We start from the raw sequence: 21,804 nt of genomic DNA on the forward strand, positions 1-21,804 counted from the left end.
ATGATCATAGAAATTTTTTTTTTCATGGTAAAAATTTGCATAAAATATTGTAAGAATTTTATTTTGTTTCTTGCAGATTTTTTTACAAAAATAAATTTGCAAGTAATCTTTAATAATGGTAAAAAAAATTTGCAAGTAACTTTTCCTGCTGCAAATTTTAATCCGCAGGAAAAATAAAAAAAATATTTAAATTTATAAGTTTAATATTTTAAAAAAACTTCAAGTCCCACATCGATTGAAAATAAAATAATTAAAGAGTATATAAGTTGGGACAACACTTACCTTACAAGTTGATTTGTATGGTTAAGTGTTAGGCGTATAATTTACAATCTTAGAATTTAAAAGATTATGTATCACATGTTGGAGGCATGGAAACAAATGCTTCGGATGATAATAATTTATAATAATTTCTTTATTTTTTTTTCGTAAAAAATATTCCTGCAGAATTTTTTGCGAAAAAATTCGTAGGAAACTTTCTTACGGATTTTTTTTTGCAGGAAACTTTCTTGCAATTTTTTTTTTGCAGGAAACTTTTTTACGAATTTTTTCGCAAGAAATTTCGCAGGAAAATTTCTTGCGAATTTTAAAATTCGCAAAATTATACTATCCATGAAAGTATTACCTGTAGATAAAATTTAGCAGAAAAATTTGTAAGAACAACATTTCCTGCAAATTTTTCTTAAAAATCTGCAAAAAAAATCGCATGTAATAAGATAAATTCTAGTAGTGTATAAGACAATGTTTTTATTTTAGTACGTGAATCAATGCTTAAACAAATGTATAGTTATTGTAAAGTAAATCTAAACGATCAAAAAGCAATAATGAAATTTGGAACTTGATTTATAACCACAAAGAGCCTCGACTTTTAAAGGGACATATTCATTATTACAATACAAAACTAACCCTTCAAAGCCCCTCTTTATTATGAACACACATACATCTAAATCATATTCAACATATAAGATATAGAGATAATCACATATACATTTCAAGTGTAAAGTTTTTTTATACTGACAACCAATTATATTTTTTAATTGTACTATGTCATTATAAACACATTTATTTTTAACAGTGCATGACACAATTAAAAGATATAATTGGTTGCTAGTGTAAAAAAACTTTACACAGTATATAAGTGATTAACTCTAAGATATATATAGAGAGACACTTAAATATATATACTTTGCATCATATCATAATTAAATAACTTCAAATATCCGCATAGGTATATAGTACTTCCTAAAGGAACTAAACTCAACATATCTTGGCATATTCAATGGTCATCTTCCCATCATGAGGTTTGCTAAAGAAATGTTTCACATATTCCAAATACAGCACATTCTTATATATTGCCTTCTCCCCACTAGCAAGCACTTGAGGCAAAGGGCCAATCACATTTGAGGGTCTAGGGTTCACAAAAATAGGCACCGAAACCCTAGTCTTGCTTCCATTGGCTGTCACACGATGCTCAATACTCTTGTATCGTCCATTGCTCATTATTTGAAGTGCATCACCTATGTTGATAACTAGGGCACCATAGATCGGTGGCACGTGAATCCAATTATGGTGATCTGGTGCTCGAACATACAAGCCACCAGTTTCATCTTGAAGGAGAACGGTTAGGGTTGAGACATCAGAATGTCGACCTATTGCTACGGTTAGGTCATGGTTAGGGCAAATAGGGTAATAGTTTAGGTTGATCCTCTTTGAACCCAATAATAGTGATTCATTTGTCTCATCAATTTTGCTCACATTTAGCCTCTTCATCAACACATTTAAAAGTCGTTTGATCACGGTTTCGGATCTCTTCATGTATTCTAGTGCTTCATCCCTACAAATAAAGTGTCATCCAATAAATTGTTCGTTGTTTTTTTTTTTTTTTTTTTTTTAATATATGGAAATCAAACACAAGTATTAAGGAAATTTAAAAAATTCACACATCCTACTCAACCAATTGAGTTAGACCACATTAATAATTGTTTACCTATTTGTTGCTTTAGTTGCTAAACCTTCATTTTAATTATTTTCAACATATGACATTTTAATCAAGAATACAACTTAATTTGATGCGTACTGAAAATGCATTCTGCTTTTTAGGAAAAGGAGGTGTACTGAATTAATCTTGTCAGTATTATATGTTAATTCATTTTTTTTGAAATTTTTCTTAAATTATATGTTATATTAAAATAAAATATTTTTATTATGAATAATTACATATAAGCTTTGAACTTAAGAAGTATAGGTATCCCTATGAATTTAAACATCCTTATCTTTCGTCACTAGTTGACTTTTTAAGTAGATTAACTTTTTTTTTTCTTTCAATTTTTATATATAAAACATGAAAGATTATCTTGTATGAGAGTATTTTTAGGATTTTTTATTCAACAAGAACACTTCTAAAAATTCTTTCAACTTCATATCTAATTCAATTTTAATTTATTATATTTATTTATAAATTAAAATTTTTAATATTTTTAACTATCAATAAATAAAGATAATCATGTACTATAATATAAATTATTTATCATAAATCTATAATATATATATATATCTACTTAATCAAATTTTAAATATAATTTATATTCAAACATAATATTTATTTATATATTTAATTTATTTTAAAATTTATTTATACATAATAAATATTTAACATGTGCATTCAATTCTGATTAGGATCGATCTCACACACCTCACTGTTTGACAGTTTAGTAAATCAATTTTTTTGTTATAAAATAATATATTGAAAGGAAAGAGTGATATTTACCATATCTACCTCATAGGAAGGCTATGCTATAGACTAGACTGAAATGATAATATACTACGAAATTAAAATAAAATGATAAGTTTAATTCGTTTTTTACTCACAAAATGAGAAGTACAGTAAACTATAGTTTTGTAATAAGAAAAAAGTAAATGACCAAGAAGCTTTTCATTCATGATCAACCTTTGTTTCTTAATCAAGCAAATTAATTTTATTGAACAAGAACAAAAGGGTTGAACAAATATAAAAGAAGGAAACTTTACATTATTTCAATAGTTAATTATATGTATAATTAATTATTCAAAACCAGTTTTTTTTCAGATAAATTTGATGAAAAATAATTTTAACATAATTAATTTCATGTAGAAACAGTAAAAACAAATCAACTTTCAATAGTTAATTATGAAAAGCGAGATGAATCTATTGGGAAAAAAAAACTAAGTGGGAAAACACTGTTGAAAATTTTCCTGTAATTTGGGGATAAATTGTTTTAATTGAAAGTTATAGAGAAAGAACTATAAATTTTAAATTTTCAGATTTATAAAAATAACTTAATTTAAAAAACAAAAAAGAATTACAAATTTCAGCTGTCCAATCACATTGATTATTTTTCAAATTTCTTACCGTAAATAGTAAAAATCTAATAATTTATAAATATATTGAAAGAGATAGACAATTAAAAATATCAAGCATATAGAAAAAGGTAAAAGTAATTTAATTTAAAAATTGAAATATTTTTTTTTTCTTTTAGTTACGTAGGATGGTGTGTGAAATTCACTTCCATGAAGATAAAAGAGAAGAAAAAAATACTAAAAATGTCTAATTGAGAGGGTGGGAGGAGTTAAGTTAATTTGGGTATTAATTCTAATTTTATTTATATATATTTATTTTGTTCTCCACAAGTGTATTCTACTTTGAGTCAATTATGTGCGATACACTGTTTGAGACTAAAAGTGAACACTTTTGACGGTGTGATTTAAAATCTTATTCTAATTTTATAATATTAATATATAAGAGTAAATCGACTAATTTAATATTTAAAAAAAAAAAAGAGTTGTACTATGAGTCTATGACATTTTACCTGCATGCAGGGGGCCACATTGCTGCAGCCTCATCATCAGAAACATAGAAGAGGCTTAGATAATCTTTCCACTCTAGGGCTTTCTCTGCTTGAGGGCTAAAGCTAGACCCATACCTCACATGCTTGGATGGAGAGTTATCTTTTGTGTACCTAACCTTCTCCTCAGGTGGAAGTCCATAAAACCTATAAGTAGCATCCTTAACATTGTCCAACACTTGAAGGGGCACCCCATGGTTGATGATTTGGAAGAAACCCCACTTCTCAGCTGCATCACAAATTGCATCTTCCACTTTTGGGTCATTCCAATTGGACATGTCAATGATGGGAATGGACTCTTGATGAGGCACAACATTATTGATCATCCTCTCTTCCAAAGGTTGGATATATTGACTTGGGAGACTCTTTAGACCCATTTCAGAGAGACCCTTTACTCCATTCCCTTGAAGCATCACGAATTCAGTGAGATCTGAGGGGATTGTTGGTGTCATGTTGCTTATTTGAGTGGATATAACTCAGAGTTTTAGGTGTTGCTAATGCTTAGCTTAATTTGGTGCTTGGGAAATTCATGCCATCCACAACTATTTATATGCAATAATGGATCACATTTTTGTTTATTTTGGAGGCTACACGGTAATAACTAAAGATAAAATAAAAGTGAATATTTGCTTTGATCGATGTTTGCCTCACCAACTCTAATGGCAAGTTACATGTAATGTTTCTACCATATTAGTAAAATGAAAAAAGAAAAAAAAAAACGCATGGACCATGTTATTATGACTTATGAGTGTCGTCGAGAAATATACTTCGCAAGACTAGGTCAATAAGTTCCGAGATAAATAAATTAAAATTAAAAAACTAGGTCAATATGTAATTAATTAGCGGTAGGTACACACAACAGTGGCATGCAACACGTTTCTATCAGTCATAATTAATAAATAATTTTAATATATAAATTATATTTAACAAATGAGTTAAATATAAGTAAGTAATATATTAAATCTAAAGTCAAATTATTCGGATAGTGTCCAAATTCGATCCTTGATAAAAATAATTTATTTATCTCGTGATATCAAACTAAATTAGTTTAAGACGAAGTCTTAGAACACTAATATAAAAATAAAAAATAAATAAATTATATTTTAAATTTATAATAAATAATTTTTGTACTAGTGAGCCCGAACATATACCCTTCGATCCCCTTCATGACTGAACACCTCCCTTCGACTCTCATCGTGACCGAGCATCCCTCTCGGCTTCCAAAGCAACCGAACAACCCCTTCGGCTAGAAGGGAGACCAAATAGACAAAAAACACACCGACCCAGAATTACCTCTTGAACACCCCTCTAGCTTCACTCTTAGCAACAAGGATGAATACGGATGCTTAGGAGCTAGGAAGGCTGAGTACCCCCCTCAGCCAATGAGTAAACCAAACAGGTACTCGGCCATAATAAACGACCATTGGATAATAAGGCAAACACTAACTACGTTGAACAGTCCATGTCAGCTATAATTAAGAAATAAAACCCTTTATACTAGCCCAATAACTCAAAAAGCCTATCAGGCCCCAAAAACGTCACTATAAATATAGCATTGATGGGACTGATGGGATAGGTATGATCATTTAATACAATTGCCTCTATTACTCTATACCAAATACTCATTTGAGCGTCAAAGTGCCTTTGCAGGTACCCTCCCCACCACTTGGAACAAGGACTCGGTCATCACTTGGAACCTTGAAGACAGTTGTCAGGAAGAACAGTAGGAGTGTTTCTCACAGGATTATTTTGGCGTCCACGGTGGGGCCGAAACCAAAAATGTTTTTTGACCCTAAGTTGAGATGGTAGCTACTAGAAGTCAACAAGAGAACACAATCGTCCATAACCTCGGGATGCCTTGAGAACCCAGACAATATAGAAATCAAATCGAAAGAGAAGGGATGGAAGAATCATATGAAGACCTCTCCCAGCCTGTTGATCCATCGTCGACAATAGAACACTAAAAGTAGAGATGTTGGCACTAAGAAGACTTCGAGAGAAGGATGCTCATGAGTTGTCTATTCTAAAAGAGAAAAACATTGAGCTTAGAAGTGACAACCGTTCATGGCAACCATCACAAAGTGTTCCTAATAGCGGGCCTACACACAATCAAGGCGAATCCTCAAGATGGTACAAGGAACCTAAAATCCCCAGCCAACCCGTTGGAGCAACAACAACCACGTTCGATCAACAAAAGTGACAAGGGAGAACAACAAAATAAGGGCTAAATTTTACATTCATCAATGATACACATCATTTCTTTAACTCCTTGTTTGTTCTTTTTCTTCCTCTCCCTTGCATTCAATTCTAAATATAATTACAAAAAAAATGAACAAACAAACATGATTGAGGATAACAAAATTGATCAAATTCTGAACATCTAGGATGTAGTAATTGAGTCTGAATGAAGAGAAATTTTTTAGACATGCAAAAATTGTTAAATGGAGAAGTTCGAATGATCTAGCCTCATTATGAAAGAAAAAAGGAAAAAAATAATGACTTCTCTCACCATAGATCCAAAATGAATGAGACGATTGAGGCAGGCAATGAAAAACAAGAAGATCATCCAAGAAAATAATTGTCACAAGAGAGGCTCTACATGGGTGATAGGTTGTTATTCATACATTAACAAGGCAACGCCTTTCTCCTTAGTATATGGGATGGGACAATGTTACCCATCGAAATAGAAACCCCTACCTTCAAAGTATTCATGGAAGTCAAAGAAGAAGAATTGGATGCCATATTCTATCAATGGACTTATCAAAAACTAGAAATTCATCCTTGAAGTTTTCTAGAAGGTAATCCCGTGCTCTAGAAGTTCTTGACTGTTCGAAAAGACAAGATAAGGAAATAGATAGCCAAATATGAAAATCTACATGTAGTAAAATGAGTCGTCCTCTAGATAAGTGTTGATCCTTACAAATGTCTATGACTAAGAGTTCTAACACAATAAAGGGGTATTATGCTTAAAAAAATTGCTTGCAAAAACCCACTAGGAAGAAAACCCGTAAAGGGTGCCCTAGGCAAAAGTTAGGATAAAAGAAAGAGTTCCTGCTAGGATACGTTCTAAGTAGAAATTAGGGATAAAGGATAAAACTAGCAAGTGTTGGTCCCAATGTACTAGAATTTAGAAGGGGGGTTGAATAGATTCTATCCTAAGATAACTCTCTTTTCGCGATTCTTGAAAAAACAACCTATCAAGAAATCTAAAATACAACCTTTATGCAATATGAATAACAAATAACAGTATATTACAAGGTTTATTATTGACGTAACAAAATATCAAAGTACATCCAACAAATCAATCACTTGTAATCAAGGTTGATTTTATATTACCTTTTTTTTTATAATCAAATTCAATTACAAGAATAAAAATCAGAGTTGGTACTGTAATTGAAATTTCATATATCACAAATATTTTGAAATCTTTAACCAAGATATTAAAAAGATTCTTAAAGATAAGGGTAAAAAGATAAAGAACACAGAAATTTATACTGGTTCAGCCATCCAGTTGGCCTACATCATGTTTTCCTTGATTTAGCACCTTGCTAAATCAAAGATCACTCACTATAATATTGTTTACAAACACCTTACACACACACACAATATTACAAGAATATCAAACACATATCAATCTTGACACCACAAGATTGAAAACAATCAAAATTTCTATATCCCACAGAAATTACTTGAGAAACCCTTCTCAAGATTTTACCATCTCTTGGTGAGATACCCTATCTCAAGAGATACACTAGTCAAAATTAAAATACAAGTTTTAAGATCAGAGTAATATCACCTAATTCTGTGAAGATATTGACCTTTCACTCTTAAGTACAGTTCTTGAATTTCTTCTTTCAAGAATTCATGTCCTATCTTTGCACTCCTTGAAATTTCAGAAAGTTTCTTGGGTAACATCTTAATCTTTTTTTTTTTTTTTTTTTTCTGAAAATATTTCTTTTCTAAAAGTTCTCTTGGATCTCTTTTTAAATTTCAAAAAGTTTGATTTTATAAAGTGCAAGACGTGATTCTAAATAGTAATAACAGAAGTAATCTACTACCTATATATGAAGGCATTCTGTTACCAGCTCTTTAATTGAACCAGAAACATGAAAATTGTCCAGGGTAATTGATTATCCAAGCTTGAAAAGTCCCAGAATTGCATTTCACTCTATGGTAATCGATTATCTATTTTGGTAATCGATTAACATGATGAAAACTTTTTTTTTCCAGCCTGATTCCAAGTAAGAGACTGTATTTTAATCTATTACCAACTTTGGTAATCTGTTACCTCAAAGAGTACTTGAAAATCATTTTCCCAGTAACAAACGTGGTAATCTATTAATATAAAGGACATTTGAATATCCTTTTCCAGTAACAATTTTGGTAAGCTATTACCCTGAATGGTAATTTGATTAACAAAGTTACCTTGAAAACTATTATTTGAATCAAGTCATATTTCTATGTTTAAACACTTGGTAGTAAAGTACCCTTTTCAAGATAATCTATTACTCTATGTTTACTCATGGAAATAGAAAAAAAAAACAAATTCTTGGATTCTTTAAAAGCTTGACAGGTTCTTGAATTAAGCATACATCATCAAACATAAAGAAACACACACGCAAGCCTATGTCTATTACAATCAATACAATATCCTTTACATAGGCTCAAACATCATTTATACAATATCATCAAAACTGAAACTTCTTGTGGAGTCTTCTTGTCATCTCAATGATCTTCATCATCTCCAACAATACCCCCTTTTTTGGTTTTGATGAGCGAAATCTCTTATGACATAAAAATGATGTTTTGTGTTTTCTTGATGATCCACCTACAATGCTTTATACAAAAAAAATCTTCCAAAAACAAGTTAAGTAATACATTGAGTAATACATTGATCATTCATTCATATTCAAAATCTTATACATTGATCATTCATTCATATCATTCTTTTCTCCCCCTATTTGGCTTAACCAAACCAAAATTAACGGAGAGAAATAATAATGCAATATAACAGAACCATATCCATAAATTCAAACAGAACTACATTGATATATATAAAACATAATTAGGGCAAAGATTGTTCAAAGTAACATTAAAAATATTACAACCCATTAGAAAGTTCTCAAAATAAAATGATAGAAAACATAACAAAATGCAACATAAACTATGCAGTGCCTAATCATGTGGAATATCATCATGGTATGGAATGTTCATTGCGTCCAGGCATTCAATGATAGGCTCAAAAAAAGCTTTGAGCTCACTATAGTCACGCCTCTGAGATTCCCTAATGTCACCCAGCTTAGCTAACATTGTCGGTTCAAATGTTGATAGTGGTTTCTCTTCAAGTTCAGGTTCAGCCTCTGCTTCAGCTTCCACCACTTCATCCTTTACTTTCCATCTTCCTTCATGTTTGGTCAGTTTCATCATCTTCAGAGCATGATCCTTTACATTAGGAGCCTCCCTAGTTACTTCCATTGCTTCACTTTCCAGGGGCACTTCATAATGAGCCAACACCTTGCTAATGAACAGAGCATATGGACACTTGTAGTCCATGAGTCTTCTGGTCTTCAGCATTGTGTCTTCCAACACATGAACCCTGTCAACTTTGACTTCGTTCTTAAGTGTAGCCATAAGAATCATGTCATCTTCGCTAATCTGAGCATGATTACTCCCCCTTATAGCTAGAATCCAAATAATATAATAATGTAGTAGTCTATCATCTGTGAAAAGACAACCAACATTATATGTGACCTTTTTGTTGTTCCTTTTCTTTGCAGCCTTGTCTACTTCCCAGGCAGATACGTCTTTGAGCATACTTTAAAAAAACACATCTTTATCAATTTCAACACCTTTTTCTTTGAGATTAGCATAATCTGGAATAATACCAGTTCTCTTTAAACCACCCACCTTTTCAAACACTTCATCAGCCATGGTAATGGTTATAACATTCACCTCAGATACTAGAATACGGTCATCATTCTTGCGTAAATTACAATAAACACACGAACAAGATCAGAATAGTAGAGTCTATTCAGATTGATGAACTTTTCTAAACCTGGAGCAGACAACAAATTTTGAAAATTAAAGCCTTTCTTGGTCAGCCAGGAGGGATAGAGTACCTTAGGAGGAACGATGTCTTTGCAAGCAAAAGATTCATTGAAAATTTCCTCTTGAGCCTTAGTAGTGAACCAATGGTGAGAGGGTTCTTCCACGACTTCAACTTGAGGAGAATGTTCCCTTTTCTTCTTCCTTGCAGAAGATTCACCTGAGTTGGCTTAGAAGGTTTTGGGTATTCACGATTTTCCTTGTGCTTCACCTTTTTTCCTCTTCCTAAGTCTTCCATTATTGATTTTTGAAGAGTACACAAGAGAGGGGTTTAGGTTTTGAGAAAGTGTGTTTAGGTTTTGAGAGAGAAAACGCGAGAGAGAAGGTTTGAATGTGAAAGGTTTCAACTTTGGAGGGATTTTAGAAGTTAAAAAAGTCATAAATGAGTAGTTTTTAAGAAGTTACGATGCAGGTAATCGATTATCCCCTTTGGTAATCGGTTATCTCAACTAACTTAGAAGGATTTTGGTCTCTGGGTTCCGGGTAATCGATTACTAAAGGTGGTAATCAATTATCATAGTGAATGTGTAACAAAGAATGCAATTTTTCACCAGGGTAATCGATTAACTTGAGCAGTAATCGATTAACACAATGGTTTTTGACCTTTCCAACCTATTTTCTCAATGCTAATCGGTTAACACAAGTGGTAATTGTTAAGTCAGACGAAGAAATTCCCAAAGTAGTTTTGAGTGAGACAAATATAATATATGTTGTTATCTCTAACAAATGAGTCAGTGTTTCAGAAAGACGTAAGAACATGTAAAATGACAAAGTGGCATAAGCATCCGATGGCACAAGACAAAAGGCCAGCATAAACAAGACCATACAAAATACAGTCTAAGGTAGCACTTAAAGACTCAAACAGAAGATGATTAACAACCAAGAAGAAATGGAAAGCCTGACTATATATAGAGTTGACCAAGATGAAAGGAAAATATTGATGATCAAACAAAGGTCAAAGTATTGAACTATATGTCGACTACCAGACGTAGGCGAAGGATGACACGCAATCACCTGAGAAATCATGGTCCAAAATATAGTTTGAATATCGTCTACACTCACAAAGAAACACATGAAGACAGACGCATTATGACAAGAGAAGAAGAAAGAAGAAGAGCATACTCAAATGTTAAATCATGCGCGTGTCAGGAAAAATACATCACTTTTTAGACAAGGAAAAAAGCTTCACAGCTATAGGATCAGAAAAAGGACATAAGTTTCCTAGGATTCTGCTACACACAGATACAGCTACCAACTGAGCAGGAAAACTTCATGCATTGTCCATAAACAGGAAGCAACATTTAATGCAAGGATCAAAACATTAAATGAGAAGATTAAACTAGTCATAAATGACCATATCTGCTTCAACGGATAGATGCAACGGGTAGATTTTACAAGAGCCTATATATATCACTACCTCAAACCTTAAATGGTTGGCTTTTTCCTGATCAAGAAATAGTGATATCAAGCCCAAGAAACAGAGATACTAGAGATGAGCATTTAAAGTCATATGTACAATGTAATATTGTATTTTTGTCTCTGAAGACTAAGGTAGTTGAGGCGTCATTGATGAACTAAACCTTAGTGAGTGTTGTAAACCCTTGTATCCTCTCCATGAGAGTAACCCAAACACTCAAGCTTAAGTCTCTATAAAACTAAGGTAGTAAACCTTAGTGAGTGTAGAAATTCCCAATCCTCTCTATGAGAGTTATGTAAACACTCAAACCAAACCTACTTAGCAAACATAGTAAAGCCTGAAGAGGCTAGGAAAAGAATACTTGTAAAGCCAGGAGAGGGTTGTCAAAGAATACTCACTGCTAGCCAGAAGTGGCTGATAAGAAAATACTAGCGTTGGTAAGTGAAGTCGACGGGCCAGGAGTGGTCGAGAATACTTGGGGAACCAGAAGTAGTTTAAGAATACTAGCGTTGGTTGTCGCCACCGGCCCGAAACGGGCTTTCGGCATTCGCGAAGGATGGTTGGACTCTTTTATTTGTTTAAAAATATGGATTGCTAGAATGACTTATTCTCAAACTGAGACCTTGTCAAACGAGCAATTTTATTAAAAGGCTCACCAATCCATGTTAATCCCAAGCGGGACCCTCCATGGATTAGCGGTTTTCATAAAAAGGAAGGGTTCATGGAGTCGCCACCAATGTTTTACTCAAAACATTGGAAAAAGAGGTTTAAGGCAATCGATTCAAAAATCGACTTCGGCCATTACAACCAGAGTCGGGTAAGGGAGTCGGTTACGCGTGGGGAAGGTGTTAGCACCCCACAGCGCCCCTTTCGGGTTCCCTATGACAGATTATTTATTAAATAATAGTGCGAAATTACTAAATTACCCCTATTTATTCTAAGCTATTATAAATTAACTATCTACATGATGACAGTTAAAATATGTACACACAGAAAGCGGTAAAAGAAGGGACTTTAAAGAGATAAACCTTTGAAGCGTGCTTTCTTATATATCTTGACAGAAATTGGGAAGCGTTTTGGCGTTCCCTCCCTCTACAAGACCGCTCGCTCCCTCCTATAAAATTTTAACTATGGAAATCCGGAGGATTTCCCTTCGACTAGGTTCGAGACTCAAGCAAATGGCTCGTGACTCAAGAACTTCGTCGGATCAACTCTCCGAGTGATTTCTAGGCAGAGCACTGCTCAAAAAAAACCCAGAATACTCAAGAAGAGGGTTAAAACCCAGTCAAAAAGTGTCAAATGACGTCCAATTGACGTCATATTTATAGGGATGAGGCGCAATACGGCCTCTGGGGGTCAATACGGTCCGTATTGAAGTTTTGAACTACAATATGGCCGTATTGAATTCAATACGGCCGTATTGAAGTTCAAAAAACCTCAATACGGCCGTATTGAAGTTCAGTGCAGCCGTATTGAAGTTCAGTGCAGCCGTATTGAATTCAATGCAGCCGTATTGAAGTTCAGTGCAGCCGTATTGAATTCAATGCAGCCGTATTGAATTCAATGCAGCCGTATTGAAGTTCAGAAACTTCAATACGGCCGTATTGAGTTCAGTGCGGCCGTATTGTAGTTTAAAATGTTCAATACGGTCGTACTGAACTTCTGGGAGGCCGTATTGGGCTTCATTCCCTCCACTTTCTTATTTTTTGCTACTCTAAGACCTCTAAACCTACAGATTGTCGTCCTAGGGTCTTCCAGGGTCTTCCAGGAGTCCTTCCGGCTGACTTTCCTTTGATCTTCGAGAGTCTTCGAGTCTTATTTCCGACCCGGACAATTTTAGGGGTCTACAGCTGCCCCCCCTTTACTTAGTCAAACGGCCTTTTAGTGTACCGGTTGATAAGTAAAGGAGTTGACCCAATTGTCCGGGGAATAAGGCCATCCTTCCGACTTGTAGTGTCTTCCGGTGGAAAATTGCTGAGTAGCCTCTCCAGGTTTTGCTTCGCTCGTCGCCCGAGCCGGAAGCTGCATACCTCCGTGCTTCTGAACACTCTGGTAGCGTGAGTACCGCCTCTCCAGGCTCAACTTCACTCTACGCCCGAGCTGGAAGTTGTGAGTACCGCCTCTCCAGGCTTAGCTTCGCTTGCCGCCCAAGCTGGAAGCTGTGAGTACCGCCTCTCCAGGCTCTGCTTCGGTGCTTCTGACATCCTAGGCAGTTGAGTTTGCCCTCTCCAGGGTTAGCTTCGCTTGCCGCCCAAGCTGGAAGCTGTGAGTACCGCCTGGTCTTGCTTCGGTGCTTCTGACATCCTAGGCAGTTGAGTTTGCCCTCTCCAGGGTTAGCTTCGCTTGCCGCCCAAGCTGGAAGCTGTGAGTACCGCCTCTCCAGGCTCTGCTTCGGTGCTTCTGACATCCTAGGCAGTTGAGTTTGCCCTCTCCAGGGTTAGCTTCGCTTGCCGCCCAAGCTGGAAGCTGTGAGTACCGCCTCTCCAGGCTCAACTTCACCCGACGCCCGAGCTGGAAGTTGTGAGTACCGCCTCTCCAGGCTTTGCTTCGCTCGCCGCCCGAGCTAGAAGCTGCATACCTCCGTGCTTCTGAACACTTTTGGTAGCGTGAGTACCGCCTCTCCAGGCTTTGCTTCGCTCGCCGCCCGAGCTGGAAGCTGCATACCTCCGTGCTTCTGAACACTTTGGTAGCGTGAGTACCGCCTCTCCAGGCTCTGCTTTGGTGTTTCTGACAACCTAGGCAGTTGAGTTTGCCCTCTCCAGGGTCTGCGGTTTGCCCTCCCCAGGGTCTGCCTCCGTGTTCTTGACGACATTGGCAATGTGAGTTTGCCCTCTCCAGGGATCTGTGATGGTTTTGTCTCCACAGTCCACGATGCTGCTTTGACGATTTGTTTTTGATTTTGGTGCCGCTGAGGGCTGGATAACGCAGGGATCCGTGTAGGGGATGTGCAGTTACTCATAGGTTCTTGTGCCCCAACTTGCATTTGCATAGTTGGTACCCATGGGGAATTTCTGTTTCCTTGGGGTGTAGACACGAAGATGCTCTTTCTGATGTGAGCGATGCCTTATGATTGGCTGACGTCCTTTGACGTTGTGGAGTATCCCGGTTATCCTTATTCGGGTATCTCTTTTGGGTTTTTTTGATTTTTGTAGAAATGCCTCTGTGTAGGCTATTATCCGCTGGGGGATTTTGTCATTGATTGTGATTAGCCTCTTCTGTTAGGCAGATCATCTTGACGCTTGATGTTTGGCCAAGAGCCGGATTCCATTTGGGGAATGATTATTGATCTTTTGATTTTTTTTTTTTTTTTTTTTTTTTTTTTTCTTTTTGTAGGAATGCCTCTTGAGTAGGCGACTGGGGATTTGGGGATCTTATGTATCCCAGAGTATTATTTAGGAAGCCTCTACAGGCTTAGACTCACTCAACGCCTGAGTTGGAGAGCTATCTTCCACTGAGGAAGTTTTAAGTCCTTTGACTAGATATACTGCTTGGGTGATCGTGCTTCCATTGGGAATTTTGTCGATCTTGCTTTGATAGCTCTCGCTGGGGATTTGTTCCGTGAGCTTGAGTTGGGGTTTCTTTGGGGAGTATTATTTCTGCGAGCCTCTCCAGGCTCAATTATTCTGATGAGAGTATTATTTCAGCAAGCCTCTCCAGGCTCAGTTATTCTGCGAGAGTATTATTTCGGCAAGCCTCTCCAGGCTCAATTATTCTGAAAGAGTATTATTTCGGCGAGCCTCTCCAGGCTCAATTATTCTGAGAGAGTATTATTTCAGCAAGCCTCTCCAGGCTCAGTTATTCTGTTGAGGGAGTATTATTTCGGCGAGCCTCTCCAGGCTCAGTTATTCTGTATGAGTATTGTTTCGGCAAGCCTCTCCAGGCTCAATTATTATGAGAGAGTATTATTTCAGCAAGCCTCTCCAGGCTCAGTTATTCTGAAGGAGTATTATTTCGGCAAGCCTCTTCAGGCTCAATTATTCTGAGAGAGTATTATTTCAGCAAGCCTCTCCAGGCTCAGTTATTCCGAGAGAGTATTATTTCGGCAAGCCTCTCCAGGCTCGGTTATTCTGTATGGTGAGAGAGTATTGTTTCTGCAAGCCTCTCCAGGCTTAATTATTATGAGGAAGTATTTTTTCAGCAAGCCTCTCCAGGCTCAATTATTCTGTACAAACTGAGGAGTATTGTTTGTATCCTTGCCTTTTTTCGTTTTCGGCTTTTGTTGACTGCTGTCATACACAAGCAATTTTCTATTTTTTCTATTTTATGCAATTGCCTCATGATAAGGTCTTTGAATGTGCAACTAATGTGTGTGTGATGCACAAAAATGCAAGTTAATTTTGTTGATGTTTTTTTTAGAAAATGAATGGCTCTCCCTATCCTCTTCTTCTTTGGAGGAGTTTCTGTCATAGACGCGAGGGAGGATTTTTGTGAGCCTTTTATGCAGGAGATTACGGATTTTATAGGAACCCCTCCAATTTTCTTTATTGACCGATTATTAAAGGAATTTCGTACAATTTTTATGAAATACCAATTTTAGAGGCATAATCACATGGTCAAGAGAGAAGAGAAATGAATAGATATTTTATTGATATTCGCAAGTGTTTTTTTACAGAAAGATATACAGAAGGAATTTCTGAAGAATGGCTGGCCAGGGTAGGCTATATACATTGGGCTTAACAATTATATCTGTAATTGTTGCTCTTTACATTCCCCTAGTTTCTTCGGGTGAGATGCCTGAGCCAGGAGTGTAGATGCTGCAAGACGCTTGCTTCTAGAAGATAATCACTTAAACCGCCTTTCGGTTTTCGATTCAAGTGACCGTTGCTTGCTTTGTTGTTGTATCTTATTCTTTTGCCCCTTGTAGACCCCTAAAATTGTCCGGGTCGGAAATAAAGCTTGAAGACTCTCGAAGACTGAAGGAAGATCAGCCAGAAGGACTCCTGGAAGGCCCTAGGAGGGTTCTCTGTAAGTCTAGAGGTCTTAGAATAGCTCAAAATAAGGAAGTGGAGGGAATGAAGCCCAATACGGCCGTACTGAACTTAATACGGCCGTATTGAAGCTTCAATACGGCCGCAGTGAACTCAATACGGCGTATTGAAGTTTCTGAAACTTCAATACGGCCGTACTGAAATCAATACGGCCGTATTGAAGCTTCAATACAGCCGTATTGAACTCAATACGGCCGTATTGAAATTTCTGAATTTCAATACGGCCGTATTGAACTCAATACGGCCGTATTGAAGTTCAAAAATTTCAATACGGCCGTATTGCTTCTGTAGGCCGTATTGCGCCTATTCCCTATAAATATGACGTCAATTGGACGTCATTCCACACTTTCACACTCAGTTTTGACTCCCTCCTTGAGTATTCTGGGGTTTTTGAGCAGTGTTCTGCCCTAGAAATCTCTCTGGGAGTCGATCCGACGAAGTTCTGGAATTCCGAGCACTTAGCTTGGAGATTCGAACCTAGTCGAAGGGAAATCCTCCGGATTTCCATAGTCAAAATTTTATAGGAGAGAGCGAGCGAGCTTGTAGAGCGAGGGAACGCCAAAAAGCTTCCCAGTTTTACTCAATATATAAAAGCACGCTTCAAGAGGTTTCTTCTTAAATCCTTCCTTTTACTGCTTTCTGTGTGCATATTTAAACTGTCATCATGTAGATAGTTAATTTATAATCGCTTATAATAAATAGGGGTAATTTAGTAATTTTACGCTATTATTTTAGAAATAATCTGTCATAGGGAACCCGAAAGGGGCGCTGTGGGGTGCTAACACCTTCCCCACGCGTAACCGACTCCCTTACCCGACTCTGGTTGTAATGGCCAAAGTTGATTTATAAAATCAATTGCCTTATCCCTTTTTCCAATGTTTTGAGTAAAACATTGGTGGCGACTCCACGAACCCTCCTTTTACGAAAACCACTAATCCATGGAGGGTCCCGCTTGGGATTAATATGGATTGGTGAGACTTTTAATAAATAAATTGGATAAGATCGACAAGGTCTCAGTTTGAGAATAAGTCGTTCTAATAATCCAATACATTTTCAAAACTAAAATAAAAGCGAGCTCGACCGTCTTCGCGACCGCCGAGGCCCGTTTGGGCCGGTGGCGACAGATGGCGACTCCACTGGGGAAGCTTCGAGAGTCAGTCCCATTTAGTGACAGATTATTTTTAACAAATGATAGTTAAAATTACTTTATTACCCCTTTGCTTGTATGATAACATGCTTTATATATTTGGCTTTAAATAACTGTTGTTTGTTTAAAATTCCGCAATTGTTTGAAATATAAATTGCACACAAACCTTTGCACACAACAGTTCCCTCTATACCCGGGGGCATGAGTGATTAACCATAGGGAGTGGATGTTAGTACGGCCGGTTGTCGAATGGGTCTATAGGTGCCCGTAGACCGTTGTCGGAAAACATCACTCAAGGTGATAACCATGAACTTGAGTCCGACGGTGCGTTGGAGCTTTCCATCGACCTACGATGAGAGGAATTGGGTCCCTATAATGGGGGCACCTTGGGGGCCTCAGACCGGTGAGAACAGTTAGATCCACCTTGAATATGCACTTTTCTGCAGGATACCCCTACCTCGTGATTCGCTCGTGACTGTTCGTGGATGAGTGAATTGTTTGTGCATTGTTTATGTGAAATTGTTTGAGCATACATTGCATTTCTTTAAACATACAACATTCCTATTCTTTTAAAATAAAAATAAATAGGAATAAGGATCTTCCCTTGCATGGTGTTAACATCTACCTTCATCACATTCATGTAGGTAGTTTCCCTTTTCACCCAAAAAAAAAAAATATAAAATACAAAAAAACAAAATACCCAAAAAAAGGAAAAAAGGGTTATTTATCCAAACCAAGCAATATCATGCATCATCTTAGGGACATCCCGAAAACATGATAATGCTTAGTTGAATAAACACTATGCATGCATATTCACCACCATCATCTCATATCATGCATATAGATCATGGAGGGATCTAGGAGTCATTCATACATCTCTCCTAGTAATCCATTAATAAACATTAATAAAAAGAAAGGATTAGTCGATGCGTATGTTCAAAAAATGGATCGCACGCCGTTCGTCATCAAGTGTAAGCCAACAACCGCGCCAAGCGAGCGCACATCAACTCCGTTGTTGGTAATCAAGACGAATAAAGGGGAAGGTCCGACACCATTAAGGATCACAGTTCCAAGGCCTTTCCCTTACAAATCAAATAAGGCTGTGCCGAGGATATACGACATCCACTCTTCTGCCGACAGCGATATCTCCAACATCGCTGGACTTGGGGGCATGACTAGGAGTGGTAGGATCTACACTCCCGATGATCTTCATAACAAAGCCCCCAAGAATAAAGAAAAAGAAGAAAAGAAAACCGAGGAAAAAGAATCCGAGGAGGAGACTGACAAGCTGTTAAAATTTATCCGACAGAGCGAGTACTCCATCGTGGATCAACTTCATAGGACGCCAGCAAAGATTACGCTGTTGTCGTTGATCCTATGCTCCGAACCGCATCGGCAAGCTCTGTTGAAAGTCTTGAACGAGGCATACGTGTCGCACACTATCTCCCAAGACGAGTTTGAGGGGATTGTTAGTCACATCAAGGCTAATGATCACCTCACCTTCATCGATGAAGAAATCCCCACCGAGGGATCAAACCACAACAAGCCCTTGCACATCTCTATAAAGTGCAAGGAGTATCACATCGCTAAAGTCTTGGTAGATAATGAATCTTCCTTGAACGTAATGCCAAAAAGAACGCTCGAGCAAGTGGCAATCAAGGGAGTCCAAATGCGCCCGAGCAACATGATCGTTCGAGCTTTCGACGGCTCTAAAAGAGAAGTGGTGGGAGAAGTCAATCTTCCAATCCAAATTGGACCCACCGTCTTTAAATGTCGAATTCCAAGTGATGGATATTACTCCTGCATACAGCTGTCTCCTCGGCCGACCTTGGATTCATGATGCGAAAGCTGTACCCTCTACGCTCCACCAGAAAGTCAAGTTCATAGTGGGTGACAAACTGGTGACTGTACAAGCTGAAGATGACATACTCATCAGCAAGCCATCCAACATACCTTATGTGGAGGCAGCAGAGGAAGCTTTGGAAACCGCCTTCCAAGCATTGGAAATTGCCAATGTTGAAACGTTTCCCCGAGAAATGAAGAAGGTAGCTCATATGCTCATAAAGAACGGATACTTGCCAAGACAAGAATTAGGCAAGGACTCCCAAGGAATCCCGGAGCTACCCATTATCAAAGACAATCCGGGGAAACAAGGGTTAAGATACAACCCTAACAAAGATCAAAGGACGAAGAGGAACCAAGATCCTTCTCGACGTTCTTTAAGCCAGATCTTTAGGAAGGCTGGTTTACAAACGTCAAGGCCAGCTGTTGTCATCAAGTGTCCTTCTCCTTCCGATAGGGATGTATAGACTCAGTGACTATTAGAGATCACTCCTCGGGGACAGCCCGACCCCCGAGCCTCGATAGGGCACATGTTTCCATTATGATTATAATAAAATCATTCTTCATTAATTCTTTATTGCTTCTTTTCTCGCTTGCAATAAAATTCTAGACCACATTATTTTAACCCTGTTTGAATAAACATGAATGAGGTTAAAATCATCTTAAACCCACATCATTTTTATGTGGAAGTATGTGTGTCAACTTGGAGCACCTTTTCTTGGCCTCAATAAGTGCCATCATGGATAAAAGAAATCCTAAAGACAAAAAGCTCGGCAGGAAACCCAAAAAAGGGACTGCGCAAAAATAAGAGCAAAAGACCCGCTAGGAATCCCACAAAAGGGTGACCTAGGCAAAAGTTAGGGTTACAAAATGAAGACAAAAACCCGCTAGGAATCCCACGAAAAGGGTGACCTAGGCAAAAGTTAGGGTTACAAAATGAATACAAAAGCCCGCTAAGACATCACAAAAGGGTGTTTTAGGCAAAAGTTAGGGCCGTCAAAAAAAAAAAAGAAAAAAAAAAAATAAATCCATGATGGTACCATCAATTGAATTCAACAAGGGGCTCAAGAAAAGCTATCCAAGTTGTCAAAGCACAATCATTAATAACAAAGATGTGCTTAACCTCATAAGTGTTTAATCGAACAAACCTAAACACATAAGCCTACCATGGCCAGCCATTCTTACAAAAACCATTTTTCAAAAAATATAATAAAATAATCCCCTCTAAAACACAAACTTTTGAAAAATATACCCTTTCCTTCTTTTCTCTCTTGTCCCAACGATTTTTGAATAATCTAGTGGAAACATGGAGATATAGTGGTCAATAGGAGGGTTGACACATCTTCTAAAGAAAGGGAAGGATCATTTGGTTGATGACACCAAATCTCAAATATAATACGCATCATTCCTCGGTTACAGAAGTCGGCAGCGCATAGTCCGTCTGGAGGAATGGCAAAATCCAAACACAAAAACGCATCGGTTAATTCTTTTGAAAAAAGAATCAAATAGAATTAGGTGCATCATACTGCATACATGCATACAGATGATAGGTGTACTGGAAGATCACTTATTCTCTGTTTATTGAAAAAACAAAAAAAATATAAAATATATAAACTTCAGAAAAAACAATGCGCCCGTACCATGTTCAGTACACCCGTACCAAAATTGGGGTTATGAACAAATTTTTAACTCAAACATGGGCATACTGAAATGGATGCGGCCGTATTGGCCATAAAGAAATTTTCAAAGACCTCGTCATGAGGCAACTACATAAATTAGAAAAAAATAGGAAAAATTGCTTGTGTATGACAGCAGCAAACAAAATGCAAAGATTCAGAAAATCAACAGCGTCATACAAAATAACTGAGCCTGGAGAGGCTTGCCGAAAGAATACTCTCAGAATAACTGAGCCTGGAGAGGCTTGCCGAAAGAATACTCTCTCAAAATAACTGAGCCTGGAGAGGCTCGCCGAAATAATACTCTCTCAGAATAATTGAGCCTGGAGAGGCTCGCCGAAATAATACTCTCTCAGAATAACTGAGACATTTCTATACAGAAAAAGCCAAAACCAACAAAAAAGGCAAAAATACAGAAATCAACAAAAATACAGAAAAAGCCGAACTCAACAAAAAAGGCAAAAACACAGAAAAAGCCAAAATCAACAAAAAAGGCAAAAAACACAGAAAAAGCCAAAATCGAAAAAAAGGGCAAAATACAGAAAATCCAACAAATCATACAGAATAATTGAACCTGGAGAGGCTCGCCGAAATAATACTCTCTCAGAATAACTGAGCCTGGAGAGGCTTGCCTAAATAATACTCCCGCAGAATAATTGAGCCTGGAGAGGCTTGCCGAAATAATACTCCTTCAGAATAATTGAGCCTGGAGAGGCTCGCCGAAATAATACTCTTTCATCATAACTAAAGC

General features: G+C 37.1%; 1 protein-coding gene across 1 annotated transcript; it reads right to left on the bottom strand.

Moving 5' to 3' along the window:
• Positions 1-437: 437 nt before the first annotated feature.
• Positions 438-4,566, bottom strand: LOC109807179 (feruloyl CoA ortho-hydroxylase F6H1-3). Its single transcript, XM_020369703.3, has 2 exons — positions 3,843-4,566; positions 438-1,831 (listed from the first exon to the last, which is right to left on the bottom strand). Exons 1-2 carry the CDS (start codon positions 4,328-4,330, stop codon positions 1,255-1,257), a joined length of 1,065 nt encoding a protein of 354 aa, XP_020225292.1. The 5' UTR covers positions 4,331-4,566; the 3' UTR covers positions 438-1,254.
• Between the last annotated feature and the right edge of the window lie 17,238 nt (positions 4,567-21,804).

This window comes from Cajanus cajan, chromosome 3, assembly GCF_000230855.2.
Source record: "Cajanus cajan strain Asha chromosome 3, NIPB_CcT2T_4, whole genome shotgun sequence".
In the NCBI taxonomy this organism is placed as follows: domain Eukaryota; kingdom Viridiplantae; phylum Streptophyta; class Magnoliopsida; order Fabales; family Fabaceae; genus Cajanus; species Cajanus cajan.

Coding starts and splice junctions, on each gene's coding strand:
- LOC109807179 (XM_020369703.3), bottom strand. CDS start 4,330: ATGACACCAACAATCCCCTCAGATCTCACTGAATTCGTGATGCTTCAA. Junction 1,832..3,842: donor ATGTGGCCCCCTGCATGCAG/GTAAAATGTCAT, acceptor CTTTATTTGTAG/GGATGAAGCACTAGAATACA.